A 21,983-nucleotide genomic window follows, 5' to 3' on the forward strand; every position below is an offset into this window, starting at 1 on the left:
CTATCAAGAATGAATCACATTGTCACAAATATTTCATGAGAAGAGGCAAAAAATGTCGACAGAACAACCTTTTAAGATGTTGTTTAAGATGTTTAAGATGTTTAAAAAAACATTTTAAACATTTTAACCCATGAATTTAACATTTTACATCAGAAACATTTTACAACAAAGAATAAATAATTTGAGCCGGTTTTACCTTTTTATCTGTGCATTTGTACATATTTATTTACTTATCTAACAAACCTTGTTTAAATAAATCACTTAATATATTAAAATGTTTTACTTTGTTACATTAAGTTGGCATGTTGACTGTCAAATACTTTGCACAGAAATGAAAAATCACATGATTCCTATTACAGATGAGATTATCCATTTGAATAACATTAGTTCATTTTCTGTCGACAGAACAACCTTTTAAGATGTTTAAAAATTTCTCTCATTTTTAATCCATATACAATTGGATTCAAAAGGGGATTATAAACAACTAATGGTAAAGTCATTATTAAACGTGCAGTTTTTGGGAAATCATATTCCAGTCGAACTACAATAACATCATATGTTAGCAATATAAAATGATTGATTAAAAGCAGCAGAGGAGGTAAACAGGTCTGTGCAGCTTTCTTTCGGACGTCTCCACTGCTGCGATAACAGATCTTGAGTATTCTGGTGTAAGTATAAATGATGAAGAACACGGGAAAACCCACATTATTTAACAATGTGATCACACCAAAAATAGTTATTGCTTTTGGAGTCACACAGAAAAGTTTTAAAAATGTGTTATTACAAAAAATGACTTTCAGAGTGAAGCTACAGAGTTTTTGATTAGCACACATGGTTGCTAATGCAACAAAGTGACAAAGAGGAAAAAGCCAAGACAAAACCAGAAATATACTGATGGTTTTTTTCCTCATAATAGTTGGATATTGCAGAGGTTTACATATAGACACATATCTGTCATAGGCCATGGCTGTCAAAAGTAAGAGTTCTGAATCAACTAAAACATAAAAGTTAAAATATTGAACAAGACAGGCCTGATATGATATGATCTGCTTTTCGGATAAAAAGTCGATTAAAAGCTTTGGGTAGATGTTGGTGCTGAAAAGAACAGAGTTCAGCAACAAAGCAGCAATGAAAATGTACATAGGCTCATGGAGGCTTTGGTGTTTCCAGATCAAGTACACAATAGTACAATTACTGCAGATTATGAGAAGATAAAGTATAAAAACTATCATAAAATAAAGGTATCTGTATTTGTTAATTTCTACATGCCCACCAAAAATTAAATATGTTACATTTACTTCTTCCTCCATTAAAAAATCAGTAATTGCTTATTGTACATGACAAAGAAAATAAAATAAAGTTCATAGATTTTTAAAAAGATGTTTTACTATGAAGGTTGCAACATTTCTCTGAACTTACAGTTAACAGATCTTGTAATTCACTTCTGTATGTGTTAATCTTCAATCCTGCAAAGAGATCAGTCTGAGCCTGTTGAATGGTTTTATAACTCTGTTTCTCCCTCAGTGGATCTCATTAAACTTTTCCTGACTACGTAAACGTAAATACCTGGAGGCCTGAAGGTGTTTTTATCTCGACATTCATAAAATGTTTTAATTGACTTATTGAAAATATGGGAAAAGTTTTTCGCAATATTTCTTCCACTGTGCAATGGTCAGTAAGGAACTTCAATCTGCTGCCAACTCCCTTCATTCGGTTGCTCTGGTCTGTAAATTTACCCTGAAGTTCCTGAGGCCAATGTTTCAGTTTGAAACTTGTGAGAACAGCAAGCAGCCAGCAGGAAGTAACCCACCACACTGATCAAGTTCTTATAAGAGATCAGAAAGCAGGATAAGCACTGGTTTGGAATATTTACAATGGAGATCTTCTTTGTAAGCACCTACTGTGAATCTAGAGGTGGATGTTTTGGTAACATTACAAAGAAAGCCCATTAAATGACCATGATATAAAAAAGAATCACCATGTTTCCGAACAAAATAATTTCTGATTCTTATTCCAACAAAGGGTTTGTGCCCTGGCTGGACGGGGCCCTGCATGTTCTTCCTGTGCTTGCATTGGTTTCCACCAACAATCCAAAAACATGCATGTTAGGTGAATCTTAAACTTCCTGTAGGTGTGAGTTACTGTCTGTCTTTGTATGTCTCTTTGTCCACAGGGTACCACTGTGGACCCTGTCCAGGATGTCCTCCAGCCCCTCCTGCAACCAAAATAGGAGAAGGGGTGACAGATAATGGAGGGATGATTCTGATTAAAACTCAAAAATCATCCTTTTCCCAGCTTGATTTAGTCAGTGCAGGTTACATTTTGCTTTGATTACAGCTTTGATGGTTACATCCATACCCTACCAACTTTGCGCACCAACACTTTATTGGGTACCCCTGTTCAACTCCTTGGTAAGACAGTTATCTAATCAGCCGGTCAGATGGCAGCAACGTCATAGATTTAGGCATGTGGGTTAGGGTTAGAAAAAAATAGCCAGTAAGTGGACGTCCTCTGGGCAAAAAGGTCTTGTTGGTGGCACAGGTCAGAGTAGAATGGCAAGACTGATTTGACCTAATAGGAAGCGAGCACTAACTCAAATGACCAAGTATGTAGAAAGCATCTTTGAATGTACAATATGTAGAACTTTGAAGCAGATGGTCTGCAGCAGCTGAAGACCACACTGGTTGCCACACCTGTCAGCTTAGACCTGGAAACTGAGCCTGCAATTAACAAGGGCTCACTAGAATTGGACAAAAAAAACCAAAAAAAAAACGTTGCCTGACCTGATCTAAAACTGGTTTCTTGAACATGAGTTCACTGTAATCAAATGGCATCATGTCTTCAGGTCTTTCTACAGATGTTAAAGTCTGGGCTTTAAATAAACCATACAAGGACATTCACCTTTTTCTTCAGACACTGTTTAGCTGTGAGATTTGGGTCATTGTCATGTTGAGAGGTGAACCTCCTTTACGTCTCACCTTTCTGTCAGAAAGCAGCAGTTCTTCTTCAGGAGTTTGGTGGAACTTTGCCCCATCCTTCCTTTTTATCCTACAATTACCCCAGTCCCTGCTTAAAGAAACATCCCTATAACAGGATGTTACCAGCTCCAAGCTTAAATGTAGATATGGTGTTTTTTTACATGATAACTTGTAATTTCTTTCTACCAAATGTGCCGTATTGAGGCCAAGTTCAATTTTGGTCACATCAGGTCAAAACCGCTTTTCCCATTTGGGCTCAGAAGCAACCTTGGCAAATATGAATAAAGACTTACAACCCCACCAATTCAAGATAGAATTGTTTACTTGTGATGTTATTTACACATGAATACAATGAGTCACAATACACTAAGTCCTATGTCTCCTCTGACAACTTCCTTCTTGCTTTGTCTTCCAGTTTGGAGGGACAGCCTGACTTTGGCAGAATTGTGGTAGTAGCAAAGACCCACTTCTTACTGTGCTCCTAAAAATGGACAAATCCTTTAGAACATGAACTGGATAAGCAGGAACAGGACAAGCAGGAACCGGACGAGCGGGATCTTATGTCGGTGTCGGGACAGGAACAGGGTGAACGTCAGCCAACCTCGGTACCGGGACTTTAGCTGGACGAGCTGGAGCTGGACGAGCTGGAGCTGGACGAGCGGTAGCCGACCTTGGCGCTAGGACAAGAGCAGGACAGACAGGAGCAGGATCTCCAGAGGCTGCTTCGACCTGTTCCGGACGCTGACCCGAAGTCACAGCATAGACCTGGGTGAACCCCCTAGGACCGCCAGCGGCACCAATTCGCTTGGAGACAGGAACAGAATCATACGGCTGAGAAATAAGAGATGAGATGATCAATACCCAGCTCATCCTCTTGCAGAAATACTGCACCAGCACCACTGGCACTTGCATCTACCTCCAGTTTAAAGGGGCAGGCAAAATTAGGAGGCTTGACTGACTGAAAAGCTTTTTGAAACGCAGAAGACCAGACAAAGGATTTGGTGACACTATAGAGACTGGTGAGGGTAACAACAACATCAGCAAGGTTTTTACAGAAATCTCTGTAGTAGCCAGCCTTGTCCAGAAACCGGTGAAGTTCATGTCTGGTTTTAGGTACAGGATATTCCAAGATGGCTTGGATTTTTGGAGTGAGTACACGTACTTTTACTTAGGAAAAGAGGTGCGCCAAGGACGTCACTGTGGCTCTAACCAAGTCACGTTTTACCAGATTCAAGGTGAGGGCAGCTTCCTTTAGCTTTGCAAAGATTGTTTTTAATGTGTTCATGTGCTCAGGCCACTATATCACCTAGATAGTTGTAAACAGCAGGAAAGAAAATGTGCATCAAGCGCTGATACATAGCAGGTGTGTTTCTGAGGCCAAATGGCATGAGGGGTGATGAAAGCAGAAAATTCAGAAGCATGTAGTGTTAAAGGAACTTGCCAATATCCTTTCAACAGGTCCAGCTTAGTAACAAACTTAGCAAGACCAACTCGATCCACACAATCCTCCATTCAGGGCAAAGGATATGAGTCTGCTTTGTTACTGCATTTTGTAGCTTTGTCCTGACTTATGACTTTTCACAACTTTGTCCTTGAGTTCTGCTGATAGTTCCTTGTTACCCACAGTAGAGTGTTAAATTTCAGTTGCACTACCAAACATTGGAATGCTTTAGGGATAGGTCCTTTATTTAAACTACTTGAAGTACTTACTACTGAAAATTCTAAAACAATTTCCTGTGCCCCACTGTCAGGCTATTTAACAGGCCTTGTATCATAGGAGGCACTTCTCCACAACAAGATATGTTGCTTAGCATATTTGTATGATGAGCCTCAAGGTCCATCAGATGTTCCAGGGCATTTTATTCAAAAAAAAATTCACTTCAAGTCAAAACATTTTAGACTTGGCATTGATTAGAATATTAAGGTCGGATATGACTCAACCCATTAATGGAGTGTACATAAAAATCAGTAAACAAATATAACAACCTAATAAATAAATACAAGCTCAGGGCTGCCGGCAAACAGTAAAGGACAAATCCCAAAATTGATATGACTCCTTTATTTGATCTTAACAGAACAACCTCTTAAGGTGTTCATAAATTTCTTTCATTTTTAGTCCGTATATAATTGGATTAAAAATAGGATTTTACAAAAATCACGATTATACAAAATAATGTAAATTCATTATTAAACGTGCAGTTTTTGGGAAATCATATTCCAGTCGAACTACAATAATATCATATGTTATCAAAATAAAATGATTGATTAAAAGTAGCAGGTGAGGTAAACAGGTCTTTGCAGCTTTTTTCTAACAGCTCTACTGCTCTGATAACATTCATGTAAAAACTATAAAGACCACAGGAAACCCGACAACATTTAACACAATGAATACACCATAAACAGTTATCGCTCTAGAAGCAACACAAAAAAGTGTATGAATTAAATTATTACAAAGAATCAGAGTGAAGCTACAGAGCTTTTGATAAGAACTCATTGTTGCTAATCCCACAATCTGACAAGCTGGTAGAAGCCAAGATAAAGCCCAAACAATTTTGACTGTTGTTTTCCTCATGATAGTTGGATATTGCAGAGCTTTACATAAAGACACATACATAGTTATATGTTATAGGACATAGGACATAGGACATGGCTGATAACAGAAAATATTCTGATGCACCCAAAGCATGAAACAGTAAATATTACCACATACGGTTGTACATCATTGCCTGCATTTTTATTTTATGCAATTTTCTTTGTAGAGGTCTATTTCATTAAATTCATATGTTTGGCAACATCATCAAATATTAGTTCATAATCTTTTATAAAAAAAAACCCATTTATATTAAATCCAGGAAACTTAATGTTGTGGCTGATTAATGTAAACAAATATATGTAAAGCTGACAGCTGATCTGTAACTGACTCTGTACAGTGTGAACAGTACATTTGCAGGTTCTGGCCAAGTAGAAAGGCTAATTTACTTAATACATCAGACACATTTTATAAAAGGCACAGAGTGTCTGCTCAGTTTTATGTTTATCCAATTATGGACAACACAAGTAGAGAGCAGAATCCTACACTGGTCCAGTTTGAAGACCTGTAACTGTGATAGACCAACAAAGATCAACAAGGACTAATCTGATACAGACAATCGATCCAGGACCAGACAGAGCTCATTATGTAGTGTCCCATTTCTTCTTAGCTAACCTCTTTCTCTGTATACACTGAACTTCCACCACTTCGTCCTCTGCTCTGCCTTTGTCCTCTTCATCTTCCTCACCACCAGCATCATTTTACACACCACCATCCTGTGTTGTCTGGCTACACTCTCCGCTACCAACACTTTACAGTCACTGATCTCTTTCAGATTACAACGTCTACACAAGATGTCGTCCACCTGAGTGTTTCTACCTCCGCTCTTGTACGTCACCCTGTGTTCCTGCCTCTTCTGGAAGAAAGTGTTCAGTACAGCCATTTCCATCCTGTTTGCAAAGTCTACCACCATCTGTCCTCCTGCGTTCCTGTCCTGAAGACCAAACCTGCCCATCACAGTCTTATCACCTCTGTTTCCTTCACCTACATGTCCATTGAAATCTGCACCAATCACCACTCTCTCACCTCTGTGGATGCTCTGCATCACTTCATCTAACTCACTCCAGGATTTCTCCCTCTCTTCTAACTCACATTCTACCTGTGGGGCATAACCACTAACGACATTGAACATCACGCCTTCAATTTCCAGCTTTAGATACAGATCCAGTATGAAAGTCAAATTCGGTGTGAAAGTGAAAATTCACCTTTTTAATTTGGCATGTGTTTTACGTCGGATGCCCTTCCTGACACAACCCTCTGCATTTATCAACACTTCGGACTGGCACAAGAAGACACTGGCTCGTGACCCCTTGCGGTTGGATTGCAGGTCTTCTCCTGATAAAACATTCATATTTCTAGCCGAAATTCTCAGTCCATCAGAAACATCTGTACACTTGCAGATTATCAAACTGACAATCTAAAAACTGTTACTACAGGTTACTAATACACAGATTCTTTTTTCCTTCACAATTAACTCCTTAACTTGTTAACATCCTCTCAATGTCCTTTGATCAGGTCCCCAGGACATGTCCCGCATCCACTTAATATCAAAATAAAATCCTGCGTTATCACCTCAAAAAGATGCCACATACAAAAAAACATTTTACAAATTTTAACTCATGAATTTAACATTTTACATCAGAAAGATTTTACAACAAAAAAAATATATAATTTGAGCTGGTTTTACCTTTTTATCTGTGCATTTGTAAATATTTATTTACTTTTGTAACAAACCTTGTTTAAATAAATCACTTAATATAGTTACATTTTTTACTGGGTTACATTAAGTTGGCATGTTGTCTGACAAATACGTTGCATAAAAAATGAAGAATCACATGATTCCTATTACAGGTGAGATTATCCATATGAATAACATTAGTTCATTTTCTGTCGACAGAACAACCCTTTAAGATGTTTAAAAATTTCTCTCATTTTCAATCCATATACAATTGGATTCAAAAGGGGATTATAAACAACTAATGGTAAAGTCATTATTAAACGTGCAGTTTTTGGAAAATCATATTCCAGTCGAACTACAATAACATCATATGTTATCAATATAAAATGATTGATTAAAAGCAGCAGATGAGGTAAACAGGTCTGTGCAGCTTTTTTTCTGATGTCTCCACTGCTGCGATAGCAGATCTTGAGTATTCTGGTGTAAGTATAAATGATGAAGAACACGGGAAAACCCACATTATTTAACAATGCAAACACACCAAAAATAGTTATTGCTTTTGGAGTCACACAGAAAAGTTTGAAAAACGTGTTATTACAAAAAATGACTTTCAGAGTGAAGCTACAGAGTTTTTGATTAGCACACATTGTTGCAAATGCCAAAAAGTGACAAAAAGGAAAAAGCCAAGATAAAACCAGTAAAATACTGATGGTACTTTTCTTCATGATAGTTGGATATTGCAGAGGTTTACATATAGACACATATCTGTCATAGGACATAGCTGCCAACAGTAAAAACTCTGAACTGACAAAAGTATAAAACATGAAATATTGAACAATACAGGCCTGATAAGATATGATCTGTTTTTCAGATAAGAAGTCGATCAAAAGCTTTGGGTAAATGTTAGTGCTGAAAAGAACAGAGTTCAGTAACAAAGCAGCAATGAAAATGTACATAGGCTCATGGAGGTTTTGGTGTTTCCAGATCAAGTACACAATAGTACAATTACTGCAGATTATGAGAAGATAAAGTATAAAAACTATCATAAAATAAAGGTATCTGTATTTGTTAAGTTCCACATGCCCACCAAAAATTAAATATGTTACATTTACTTCTTCCTCCATTAAGAAAATCAGTAATTGCTTATTGTAAACGGCAAATAAAATAAAAAAATGAAAGTTATTATATTTTTAAAAAGTTTTACTTTGAAGGTTGCAACATTTCCCTGAACTTACAGTTAACAGATCTTGTAATTCACTTCTGTATGTGTTACTCTTCAGTCCTGCAAAGAGATCAGTCTGAGCCTGTTGAATGGTTTTATAAGTCTGTTTCTCCCTCAGTGGATCTCATTAAACTTTTCCTGACTTACATGTCAACATCTTTATTAAGCTCTGAAGGCCTGAATCTACAGGTTAGTGACCTAAAGGTGTTTTTTTCACTAAAGTTATTAAAATGTCTTAATTAACAGATTGATGAAAGCAAAAAAAGTTCTTTTCATTTATGTTACTTGGTAAAGGCCAACAAGGCTACATCAAATCTCTTAGACTAAGACAGGGACACCGAAGGTCAGATGGTGGTTGACTTTGCAAAGAGGATGGAAATGGCTGTAGTGAACACTTACTTCCAGAAGAGAAAATAGGGGGATGTACAAGAGCAGAGGTAGAAACACTCAGGTGGACGACATCTTGTGTAGACTTTGTAATCTGAAAGAGATCAGTGACTGTAAAGTATTGGTAGGGGAGAGTGTAGCCAAAAATTATGCTGGTGGTGAGGAAGATGAAGAGGACTAAGGCAGAGCAGAGGACGAAGTGGTGGAAGTTGAAAAAGGAAGAATGTTGTGTAGTTTTCAGGGAGGAGCTGAAACAGACTCTGGTGCTTCCAGATGACTGGACAACTGTTGCTAATATGATCAGGGAGACAGGTAGGAGGGTACTTGGTGTGTTATCTGGAAAGAGAAAAGTGGACAAGGCGACTTGGTGGTGGAACGAGGAAGTTCAGGAGTGTATACAGAGAAAGAGGTTAGCTAAGAAGAAGTGGGACTCTGAGAGGACTGAAGAGAGTAGACAGGAGTACAGGGAGATGCAGCGTAAGGTGCAGGTAGAGGTGGCAAAGGCCAAACAAAGAGCATATGAGGACTTGTATGTTAGGATGGACACTAAAGAGGGAGAGGTGGATTTGTACATGTTGGCCAGACAAAGAGATAGAGATGGGAAGGATGTGCAGCAGGTTAGTGTGATTAAAGATAAGGATGGAAATGTATTGACAGGTGCCAAAGATTAGTAAGAGTGAAGTGAGGAGGACGTTGAAGCGGATGAAGAGTGGAAAGGCAGTTGGTCCTGATGACAAACCTGTGGAGGTATGGAAGTGTCTAGGAGAGATGGCAGTACAGTTTCTGACTAGTTTGTTTAACAAGATCTTGGAGATTGAGAGGATGCTGAGGACTGGAGGAGAAGTGTACTGCTGACATGATCTGACCTTCACATTCATTTCCTGTCCTGGATTTTTATTTTGTTTCCCCTTTCATCTACTTCTGTCCCCAGTTAATTTTTCTAGCTTTACCATTCATCATCACTGCTTTTAATTGTTTTCACCTGTTCCACTGCACTTTTAAACCCAGCTCTCCTCCTGTTTCTGGTTGGATCATTGTCTTTGTTTACCGCTACTTTCCATGTAACACGCCGTCTTGTAGTTTACCTCACTCATGATCCTTTCCTGTGTGTGGGTTTTGATTGCGGGTATAATTTGTTACTAGTGTGCATTGTTTTAGTTTCTTGGCGTTGTCGGTTTTAATGTTCGGGTCCCGATCCTGTTCCCCCCTCCGGGCTGGCTGATGTCCGGTCGGGTTCTGATCCTGTTCCTGCTTCCGGGCCGGCTGACATGTCACCTGTTGCTCGTCCTGAGCTGGTTGCCGCCCCTCTCCTGGAGGTGGTCATCGCGTCTCCTGGTTTCCAGCTGACCAGCCCAGAGCCTGTTCCTGTTCGTGGGTCGGCCAACATTCCTTCGGGTCCAGGGAGCAGAGGTGAAGTAGGTACAGGACTTTAAGTACTTAGGGTCAAAAGTTCAGAGCAACACAGAGTGTGGAAAAGAGGTGAAGACGTGAGTGCAAGCAGGTTGGAACGGGTGGAGAAAAGTGTCAGGTGTGTTGTGTGATAAAAGAATATCAGCGAGAATGAAAGGAAAGGTGTTCGACTGTGGCGACTGTGGCGTAGGAAGGTAGAGCGGTTGTCCACCAATATCATTGTTGGTTCAATCCCCATTTCCTCTGGTCACATGTCAAAGTTTTCCTTGAGCAAGACACTGAACTGCAACTTAGTTGCTCCTGGTGAGTGCTGCATAGCAGCTCCCCCATCGGTGTATCAGTGTGTGTGTGATTGTGAGTGTGAATGGGTGAATAAGAAGCAGTGTAAAGTGCTTTGAGTGCCAATAGGTAGAAAAGCGCTATATAAGTGCAGAACATTTACCATTTACCATTCAAGCTGGTGGTGAGTCCAGCGATGTTGTTCGGCTTAGAGACAGTGGCACCGAAGAAAAGACAGGAGGCAGAGCTGGAGGTAGCCACACTGGTTGGCCAGTTCCTAATTTCTGGAAGCAGCTACAGTGCTTCTTCAATTTAGCCAACTTCTATCAGCCTTTCATCAGAGGAAATAATGCTATTCCAACCCTCCTCCACTTTGAGTTCACTCAGGGGCAATATTGCGCTTGTGGCCCTCAGGATCAAACGTGGTACAATCCTGGTTCAAGGACCAGGCAAGAGATGAGGGTTTTTCTTGTCTTGCTCATCAGTGTTTTATATAACTGGAGTAGTAGGTCTGGTTGTTTACAGGCGGATTTTCTTATTGCTGTGTTGTTTGCACTCCTGGAGGTTTCTAAAGGTACTGCTGATCTTGTGGAGAAGATTTGAAGAGGCTGTTCTACTCCGTTCACAAATTCAACATGTCTCAAACAGGGCATTTATTCATAGCCCTTTCAACTTTGGTGGCTCAAATTGTACGTGTGTGTTACTTAGAGCAGTGGTCTTTACTCATTGTAAAATGTTCCCTTTCATTGGTAATAAATTATTTCAACAAAATCACAACTAATTGGAGAAAACTCTTACTTACATACAGTTTAACTAGCAACTTACTCCATCCCCTAGGCAAAAAAAAAAATTATATATATATATATATATATATATTAAAAAAAAACCAAAAGGTGCTTTTAATGTCGTGAGTTCCAAAGCTGTCTGCAAAAGCAAGTGGTAGAACGTCCTTATAAACACAATTAGACACAATTGGCTATGGATATCATCAGGAACAGTCTCGAATAGATAAGATAAGAACAAGGAGTTGCCAATGTTTTAATAAAAAATTATTCTGCATGTGTAATGTAATATTTAAAAAAGCAGATACTAAATTGCGCATTTATATGTTTTTGGAATGTCAAAAGTTATTAATAATAACCACATACAATGTAGGTTATTGCACTAGACATTTTTAAACAAACTGGGCTCTATTTTCCTGATGAGGCTATCCCAACACTTGGTCAACCTGTCTGCTAGACCCCTATTCGAACTACACTGCTCAAGGAAGCTTTACCCTTAATAGATACATTCATATTAGATATCATCAATCTATGTTTAGAAACAGGCTATGTACCGCAGGCCTATAAGGTAGCTGTAATTAAACCACTACTTAAAAAACCCTGTCTTGATCCAGGTGTTTTAGCCAATTACATACCAATATCTAATCTCCCCTTTATTTCTAAAATCCTTGACAAAGTAGTTGCAAAACAACTATGTGATCAAAAAGATTTATTAAAAATTAAATCATTAAAATTATTAAAAAGATTTATCTAACTACACTGTTGCCCAAACAGTTGGAACTATTACCTTTTCAGACACACAGGTGGTTAATTGTGGTTTAATTTTCACAGCGATATGTTTGGAAGACACTGATCAATAAACTTTTGAGAAGATGTAGAGTTTATCTATCAAGAATGAATCACATTGTCACAATAATGTCATGAGAAGAGGCAAAAAATATTTTATTCCAACTTTATGTTCAACGATGTTTGTCCAAATATAAGCTCAAAACTGCTGTGAGACAATGAAGGCAAAAGCTGAGCAAGCAGGACATATACAGACTGATGACACAGCATTGATCATCTCTCACATTATTGTAGCCCATCTACTTTGTTTTAGGTGTATGAGGGGCCCTGTGTTCTTTTACTGAGCTCTAAACACAATTTTCATTACTTGAATATTTTTTTGAAGTCTTGGGTTTCGCTGCGTATTTCATTTCATCTGTAAAAGCAGATTATCTTCTGAATATGTCTTAACTTCAAATAAACTAGTCTACTTGCCCTTTAACACTTCTTATTAGAACTCAAATATCTATCTTAAATTATTAAAGCAATAACATCACAAAACATTTATAGTTTAAACTTAAATCCCTATTTAATTGAAAAGTAATATTAAAAAAATATATAATAACTTAAATGTTTATATTCCTTAATCCCAAATAAAATATTCTCAAATATATCGCACAGTATCAAAACAAACACATATTCAAGCTTCAGGGCTGTTTAACCTGAGTCACAAAAGCTTTAACTGTTCTTTTATCAAAAACTCAATCAAATAAAACCAAGACTAGTTGCAGGCCTGATGCAGTGCTTGGGGGCCGCTTCACTTCAACAAGAGCAACAAACAAAATGAAATGTGACACCTTTTCTTACAGGTGAGCAATATGTCCAACCAATCCACCTACTCCCTCTGTCTCTGTCTCCAAGTCAGTAGTCTGTAGAGCTGTAGAGCCTGTCCAAAGGTCTCTATAATCTCCAGATCAGCAACAGTTCAACATGACGCGTTGAGCTGGGGCCCCAGCGAATCATTTGCCTCCATCTAACTCTATCCTCTGTATCCTCTTCTCTAACACCAACTAACTTCATGTCCTCCCTCACTACATCCATAAATCTCCTCTTTGGTCTTCCTCTAGACCTCCTGCCTGGCAGCTCCAACCTCAGCATCCTTCTACCGATATATTCACAGTTTCTCCTCTGAACATGTCCAAACCACCTCAATCTGGCCTCTGACTTTATGTCCAAAACATCTAACATGAGCTGTACCTTTAATGTCCTCATTCCTGATCCTGTCCATCCTCATCACTCCCAAAGAGAACCTCAACATCTTAAGCTCTGCTACTTCCAGCTCTGCCTCCTGTCTTTTCTTCAGTGCCACTGTCTCTAAGATGAACAACATCTCTGGTCTCAACACCGTCTTGAACACCTTTCCTTTCATTCTCGCTGATACTCTTTTATCACACAACACACATGACACTTTTCTCCACCCGTTCCAACCTCCCTGCACTCGTCTCTTCACCTCTTTCCCACACTCTCCTTTCTGTCTTACTGCGGCTTGGCAGACCTGAGACCTTCACCTCTCTAGATTTTCCTCCACCTGCTTCCTGCTCTCACTACAAATCACAATGTCATCTGCAAACATCATAGTCCATGGAGATTCCTGTCTACATCTGTCAGCCTGTCCATCACCAGAGCAAACAAGAAGGGGCTCAAAGCCGATCCTTGATGCAGACCCACCTCCACCTTGAACTCCTCTGTCACACCTACAGCACCTCACCACTGTCTTACAGCTCTCATACATGTCCTGCACCACTCTAACATACTTCTCTGCCGCTCCAGACGTCCTCATACAATACCACAGCTCCTCTCTCTGCACCCTGTCATACGCTTTCTCTAAATCTACGAAGACACAATGCAACTCCCCATGACCTTCTCTGTACTTCTCCATCAGCATCCTCAAAGCAAATACTGCATCTGTTGGACTCTTTCTAGGCATGAAACCATATTGCTGCTCACAGATGTTCACCTCTGCCATTAGCCGAGCTTCCACTACTCTTTCCTACAACTTCATTGTTTGACTCATCAACCTTATTCCTCTGTAGTTGCCACAGCTCTGCTCATCTCCCTTGTTCTTAAAAATCAGCACCCTCCTTAGTGTCCAACCTAACATACAAGTCCTCATATGCTCTTTGTTTGGCCTTTGCCACCTACCTGCACCTTACGCTGCATCTCCCTGTACTCATGTCTACTCTCTTCAGTCCTCTCAGTGTCCTACTTCTTCTTAGCTAACCTCTTTCTCTGTATACACTCCTGAACTTCCACCACTTCATCCTCTTCATCTTCCTCACCACCAGCGTCATTTTACACACCACCATCCTGTGTTGTCTGGCTACACTCTCCCCTACCAATGCTTTACAGTCACTGATCTCTTTCAAATTACAACACAAGATGTCGTCCACCTGAGTGTTTCTACCTCGGCTCTTGTACGTCACCCTATGTTCTGCCTCTTCTGGAAGAAAGTGTTCAGTACAGCCATTTCCATCCTGTTTGCAAAGTCTACCACCATCTGTCCTCCTGCGTTCCTGTCCTGAAGACCAAACCTGCCCATCACATTCTCATTACCTCTGTTACCTTCACCTAAAGTCCATTGAAATCTGCACCAATCACCACTCTCTCACCTCTGGAGATGCTCTGCATCACTTCATCTAATTCACTCCAGAATTTCTCCCTCTCTTCTAACTCACATTCTACCTGTGGGGAATAACCACTAACAACATTGAACATCACGCCTTCAATTTCCAGCTTTAGATACAGATCCAGTATGAAAGTCAAATTCGGTGTGAAAGTGACAATTCACATTTTTAATTTGGCATGTGTTTTACGTCGGATGCCCTTCCTGACACAACTCTCTCCATTTATCAACACTTCGGACTGGCGCAAGAAGACACTGGCTCTTGCTGTGGGATTGCAGGTCTTCTCCTGATAAAACATTCATATTTCTAGCTGAAATTCTCAGTCCATCAGAAACATCTGTACACTTGCAGATTATCAAACTGACAATCTAAAAACTGTTACTACAGGTAAGTAATATACAGATTCCAACATTTTTCCTTCATAATTAACTCCTTAGCTCGTTAACATCCTCTCATTGTCTCTTGATCACGTTCCCAGCACATGTCCTGCATCCACTTCCGTTATCAAAATAAAATCCTGTGTTATCACCTCAAAAAGATGCCACATTCAAAAAAAACATTTTAAACATTTTAACCCATGAATTTAACATTTTACATCAGAAAGATTTTACAACAAAAAATATATCATTTGAGCCAGTTTTTACCTTTTTATCTGTGCATTTGTAAATATTTATTTACTTTTGTTTCAAACCTTGTTTAAATACATCACTTAATATATTTACATTTTTTACTGGGTTACATTAAGTTGGCATGTTGTCTGACAAATACGTTGCATAGAAATGAAAAATCACATGATTCCCATTACAGGTGAGATTATCCATATGAATAACATTAGTTCATTTTCTGTCGACAGAACAACCCTTTAAGATGTTTGAAAATTTCTCTAATTTTCAGTCCATATACAATAGGATTGAAGAGGGGATTGTAAACAACAACTGGTAAAGTCATTATTAAACGTGCAGTTTTTGGGAAATCATATTCCAGTCGAACTACAATAACATCATATGTTATCAATATAAAATGATTCATTAAAAGCAGCAGATGAGGTAAACAGGTCTGTGCAGCTTTTTTTCGGACGTCTCCGCTGCTGCGATAACAGATCTTGAGTATTCTGGTGTAAGTATAAATGATGAAGAACACGGGAAAACCCACATTATTTAACAATGTGATCACACCAAAAATAGTTATTGCTTTTGGAGTCACACAGAAAAGTTTGAAAAATGTGTTATTACAAAAAATGACTTTCAGAGTGAAGCTACAGAGTTTTTGATTAGCACACATTGTTGCAAATGCCAAAAAGTGACAAAAAGGAAAAAGCCAAGATAAAACCAGAAATATACTAATGGTTCTTTTCCTCATGATAGTTGGATATTGCAGAGGTTTACATATAGACACATATCTGTCATAGGACATAGCTGCCAACAGTAAGAACTCTGAACAGCCTAAAGTATAAAACATGAAATATTGAACAATACAGGCCTGATAAGATATGATCTGTTTTTCAGACAGGAAGTCGATCAAAAGCTTTGGGTAGATGTTAGTGCTGAACAGAACAGAGTTCAGTAACAAAGCAGCAATGAAAATGTACATAGGCTCATGGAGGTTTTGGTGTTTCCAGATCAAGTACACAATAGTACAATTACTGCAGATTATGAGAAGATAAAGTATAAAAACTATCATAAAATAAAGGTATCTGTATTTGTTAAGTTCCACATGCCCACCAAAAATTAAATATGTTACATTTACTTCTTCCTCCATTAAGAAAATCAGTAATTGCTTATTTTAAACGACAAAGAAAATTAAAAAAAAGAAAGTTAATAGATTTTTAAAAAGATGTTTTACTATAAAGGTTGCAACATTTCCCTGAACCTACAGTTAATAGATCTTGTAATTCACTTCTGTATGTGTTAATCTTCAATCCTGCAAAGAGATCAGTCTGAGCCTGTTGATTGGTTTTATAAGTCTTATTCTCCCTCAGTGGATCTCATTAAACTTTTCCTGACTTACATGTCAACATCTTTCTGAAACTCTGAAGGCCTGAATCTACAGGTTAGTGACCTAAAGGTGTTTTTTTCACTAAAGTTATTAAAATGTTTTAATTGAAATATTGATAATAGCAAAAAAAGTTATTTTCGTTTATGTTACTTGGTAAAGGCCAAATAGGCCAAATCTCTTAGACTAACTTAAAATGAGATTTTACACATTTTCTGATAAATCTAGAATGAACTGGACCGGTCATGGTGTCATTAGCTGTACAAATCCAACACAGTCTGCTAGCACCAGCCCTTGTGTTTCATTCTATTGCTATGGTTTATAATTTAATCTTTAATGGTTCTTACTAGATTTTGTGAGGACGGAAACTTGTCAGAACAGCAACTGGCCTGCAGGAACAAACCCATAACACTGATGAAAGTGTCATAATAAGAGAACAGAAAGTAGAATAAACATTCACAGTGTGGATGTCCTTTGTAAGAACTAAAAGCTAATACTGATTATGTTAGTAATTTGGCAATAAAGCACATTGAGTGAATGAGCGTAGCAATGCAACCAATGGGGGGGTCTTCCTGTTCCAGTCCCAAGTCTGCAAAAATACAGAGGATTCTGTCAGGAATGGCACTTGTTCTAAAACACATGCAAATTAAACATGCAAATCTGACTTCTATACCGGATCAGTCTGAGCTCGGGTTAACAACGAACATCCCCAGTACTGTTGACCTACAGGGTACAAGTGGAATTTGGGCGACTGTTGGAGGAGTAGGAGTTATACTGAAAGAGGAGTTTGTGAGGAATGTTCTAAAGGTGAAAAGACTATCAGAAAGGTTGATAAGTCTGAAGCTGGAAATTGAAGGCGTGATGTTCAACGTTGTTAGTGGTTATGCTCCACAGGTAGAATGTGAGTTAGAAGAGAAGTAGAAATTCTGGAGTGAGTTAGATGAAGTGATGCAGAGCATCTCCAGAGGTGAGAGAGTGGTGATTGGAGCAGATTTCAATTGGCATGTAGGAGAAGGGAACAGAGGTGATGAGAATGTGATGGGCAGGTTTGGTCTTCAGGACATGAACACAGAAGGTCAGATGGTGGTTGACTTTGCAAAGAGGATGGAAATGGCTGTAGTGAACACTTTCTTTCAGAAGAGGCAGGAACATAGGGTGACGTACAAGAGCGGAGGTAGAAGAACTCAGGTGGACGACATCTTGTGTAGACGTTGTAATGTGAAAGAGATCAGTGACTGTAAAGTGTTGGTAGGGGAGAGTGTAGCCAGACAACACAGGATGGTGGTGTGTAAAATGATGCTGGAGGTGAGAAAGATGAAGAGGACAAAGGCAGAGCAGAGGACGAAGTGGTGGAAGTTGAAAAAGGAAGAATGTTGTGTAGTTTTCAGGGAGGAGCTGAGACAGACTCTGGGTGGTCAGGAGGTGCTTCCACATGACTGTACCACTACAGCTATATTTGATCAGGGAGACAGGTAGGAGGGTACTCGGTGTGTCATCTGGAAAGAGGAAAGTGGACAAGAAGACTTGGTGGTGGAATGAGGAAGTTCAGGAGTGTATACAGAGAAAGAGGTTAGCTAAGAAGAAGTGGGACACTGAGAGGACTGAAGAGAGTAGACAGGAGTACAGGGAGATACAGCATAAGGTGAAGGTAGAGGTGGCAAAGGCCAAACAAAGAGGATATGAGGACTTGTATGTTAGGTTGGACACTAAAGAGGGAGAGGTGGATTTGTACATGTTGGCCAGACAAAGAGATAGAGATGGAGGACATTGAAGAGGATGAAGAGTGGAAAGGCAGTTGGTCCTGATGACAAACCTGTGGAGAAATGGAAATGTCTAGGAGACATGGCAGTAGAGTTTCTGACTTGTTTGTTTAACAAGATCTTGGAGAGTGAGAGGATGCTGAGGACTGGAGGAGAAGTGTACTGCTGACATGATCTGACCTTCACATTCATTTCCTGTCCTGGATTTTTATTTTGTTTCCCCTTTCATGTACTTCCTGTCCCCAGTTCATTTCTCTAGCTTTACCATTCATCATCACCGCTCTCAATTGTTTTCACCTGTTCCACTGCACTTTTAAACCCAGCTCTCCTCCTGTTTCTGGTTGGATCAACGTCTTTGTTTACCACTACTTTCCATGTAACATTTCGTCTTGTAGTTTACCTCACTCATGATCTTTTCCTGTGTGTGGGTTTTGATTGCGGGTATAATTTGTTACTAGTGTGCATTGGTTTAGTTTATTGGGCTTGTCGGTTTTTTGTCGGGTCCTGATCTTGTTCCCCCCTCCGGGCTGGCTGACGTCCAGTCGGGTTCTGATCCTGTTCCTGCATCTGGGCTGGCTGACATGTCACCTGTTGCTCCTCCCGAGCTGATTGCCGCCCCTCTCCTGGAGGTGGTCATCGCGTCTCCTGGTTTCCAGCTGACCAGCGTAGCAGCTGTTCCTGTTTGTGGGTCGGCCAACATTCCTTCAGGTCCAGCTCCTGGTCCTCCATTGCTGGGTTCCAGCCATCATCGCGGCTCCTGCCAAACCTCATATGGACCAACTGCCACGGGCAGGGACAGAGGAATAAAGCTTAGCCGCATTAAGACAGAATACATGTGTGTGAATGAGAGGGACCCAGGTGTAACAGTGAGGTTACAGGGAAGTGAAGAAGGTGCAGGACTTTAAGTACTTAGGGTCAACGGTTCAGAGCAACTGAGAGTGTGGAAAACAGGTGAAGAGGTGAGTGCAAGCAGGTTGGAACGGGTGGAGAAAAGTGTCAGGTGTGTTGTGTGATAAAAGAATATCAGCGAGAATGAAAGGAAAGATGTTCGACTGTGGCGACTGTGGCGCAGGAAGGTAGAGCGGTCGTTGCCAACTTCTATCAGCCTTTCATCAGAGGATATAATGCTATTCCAACCCTCCTTCAATTTCAGTTCACTCAGGGGTAAAACTGCACTTGTGGCCCTCAGGATCAAAAGTGTTACAGTCCTGGTTCAAGGACTGGGCAAGAGATGAGGGTTTTTCTTGTCTTTCTTCTCAGTGTTTTAGATAACTGGAGTAGTAGGTCTGGTTGGTTGCAGGCTGATTTTCTTATTGCTGTGTTGTTCTGCACTCCTGGAGGTTTCTAAAGGTACTGCTGATCTCTAAAGGTATTGCATCTCAATAAAGCATAAAAACAGCATCAGACAGTAACAATGTCAGAAAGAGCCCACGAGAAGTTGAAGGGGCTGATAAGACACTTTAATGTGCTAAAACAAAACATTTAAATTGAGTATTTTATTCCGTCTGTTTGTGACATTTTAAACCAGTAGAGAAGTCCATGTCTGGGGACGAGCTTTCACATACAGCTGTGGGTCTAATAGTGGAAGAAGTTGAAAAATTAGTCTAAGACAAACCATGATTTCCATTTTAAATTGGACAGTAGAAAGGAACCCATTTGTAGTCATGTCCTTCTGAAAATATCTCATATGTATTTGGCTTAAACAACCTGATTTGATCAACAAGACCTTTAAATTTACTACTGGAGGAAACTCTTACTTACATACAGTTTAACTAGCAACTTACTCCATCCCCTAGGCACAAAAACAAAATATATATATATATATAAAAAACCAAAAGGTGTTTTTAATGTCGTGAGATCCAAACCTGTTAGCAAAAGCAAGTGGTAGAACGTCCTTATAAACATTACAAACACAACTGGACTCTATGCAAGGACAAGTTTTTAAATATAATATATTTAATATAAAAAGGCTTTAAGCTGCTGCTAAACAGTGCAGAGCAAAGTTGGGAATGCACGACACTTTCAGGGGGATTTTCAGGGTTAACATGTTTCAGTTATGACATTGTTGAAGGTTAAAAAGCTCTTGATGGCCAATTCCGACTTTAAAAACAAATAACATCACATCACTTTAATCTTCGTACAGACCAAATTATCAAAACGTTGAACATTAGATAATTCTATTTTTACAGAACAATCTCTTCAGGTGCCTAAAAATGTCTTTCATTTTAAGTCCATATATGATTGGATTAAATAAAGGATTATACAAAACTAACTGTAATGTCATTATTAAATGTACAATTTTTGGAAAATCAGATTCCAGTCGAACAATTATAAGATCATACGTTATTAAGAAAAAAGAATTGATTAAAACCAGCAGGTGAGGTAAACAGGTCTGTGCAGCTTTTTTCCTGACTTCTCCACTGCTCTGATAACATATCATAAGTATTTTGGTGTATGTAAAAATGATGAAGATCACAGGAAAACCAACATCATTTAGCAAAATGAACACACCAAAAACAGATATTACTTTGGAAGCCACACAAAAGAGTTTGTAAATTGTGTTATTACAAAAAATGACTTTCAGAGTGAAGCTACAGAGTTTTTGATTAGCACACATTGTTGCCAATGCCACAAACTGGCAAGCAGGCACAAGCCAGGCTAAAGCCAGTAAAATACTGATGGTTCTTTTCCTCATGATAGTTGGATATTGCAGAGGTTTACATATAGACACATATCTGTCATAGGCCATGGCTGCCAACAGAAAGAACTCTGTATCACCTAAAACATAAAACATGAAAAACTGAAGAATGCAGGCCTGATGAGATATGATCTGTTTTTCTGATAAGAAGTCAATCAAAAGCTTTGGGTAGATGTTGGTGCTGAAAAGAACAGAGTTCAGTAACAAAGCAGCAATGAAAATGTACATAGGCTCATGGAGGTTTTGGTGTTTCCAGATCAAGTACACAATAGTACAATTACTGCAAATTATTAGAAAATATATAATAAAAACTATAATAAAATAAAGGTATCTGTATTTGTGAACCTCCACGTGTCCATCGAAATTCAAATATGTTACATTCAATTCTTTCTCCATTAAGAAAATGAGATAATTCTAATTATTCTATAACAGGTTGATAATATAACAGGAATATGTCAATACAGTTTTAGAGAAAACTTTTCATTGTTGCAGAATCCACCCTTTCCCTGCATTGGACTGTCTCATTCTGCTAACTGACCTAAAAAAATCACTTTTGTATGTATTAATCTCCAAATCCTCTTAAGAGAACAGTTTGAAACTGTGGACTTGTTTTATAAGACACATTCACCCTCCATGGAGCTCATTAAACTTTCCCGCACAAGTGGAAACAACTTTATCAAACTCTGGGGGCCTCGTTCAATTTTGTGACCTTTAGTTCACATTATATTGCATCAAGTGTTTATTTCTAATAATACTGG

The 21,983-nt window shown here is 39.0% G+C and overlaps 3 protein-coding genes across 3 annotated transcripts; all 3 read right to left on the reverse strand.

Moving 5' to 3' along the window:
- Window positions 1–383: 383 nt before the first annotated feature.
- Window positions 384–1,310, reverse strand: LOC137132876 (olfactory receptor 6N2-like). The gene has a single exon (XM_067515892.1). It carries the CDS (start codon window positions 1,308–1,310, stop codon window positions 384–386), a length of 927 nt encoding a protein of 308 aa, XP_067371993.1.
- Window positions 1,311–15,606: 14,296 nt separating this feature from the next.
- On the reverse strand, window positions 15,607–16,533 carry LOC137132877 (olfactory receptor 4N2-like). The gene has a single exon (XM_067515893.1). The coding sequence runs from the start codon at window positions 16,531–16,533 to the stop codon at window positions 15,607–15,609; it is 927 nt and encodes a 308-aa protein (XP_067371994.1).
- Window positions 16,534–20,694: 4,161 nt separating this feature from the next.
- Window positions 20,695–21,621, reverse strand: LOC137132879 (olfactory receptor 5AC2-like). The gene has a single exon (XM_067515894.1). It carries the CDS (start codon window positions 21,619–21,621, stop codon window positions 20,695–20,697), a length of 927 nt encoding a protein of 308 aa, XP_067371995.1.
- Window positions 21,622–21,983: the final 362 nt, after the last annotated feature.

This window comes from Channa argus, chromosome 9, assembly GCF_033026475.1.
Source record: "Channa argus isolate prfri chromosome 9, Channa argus male v1.0, whole genome shotgun sequence".
Lineage (NCBI taxonomy): Eukaryota > Metazoa > Chordata > Actinopteri > Anabantiformes > Channidae > Channa > Channa argus.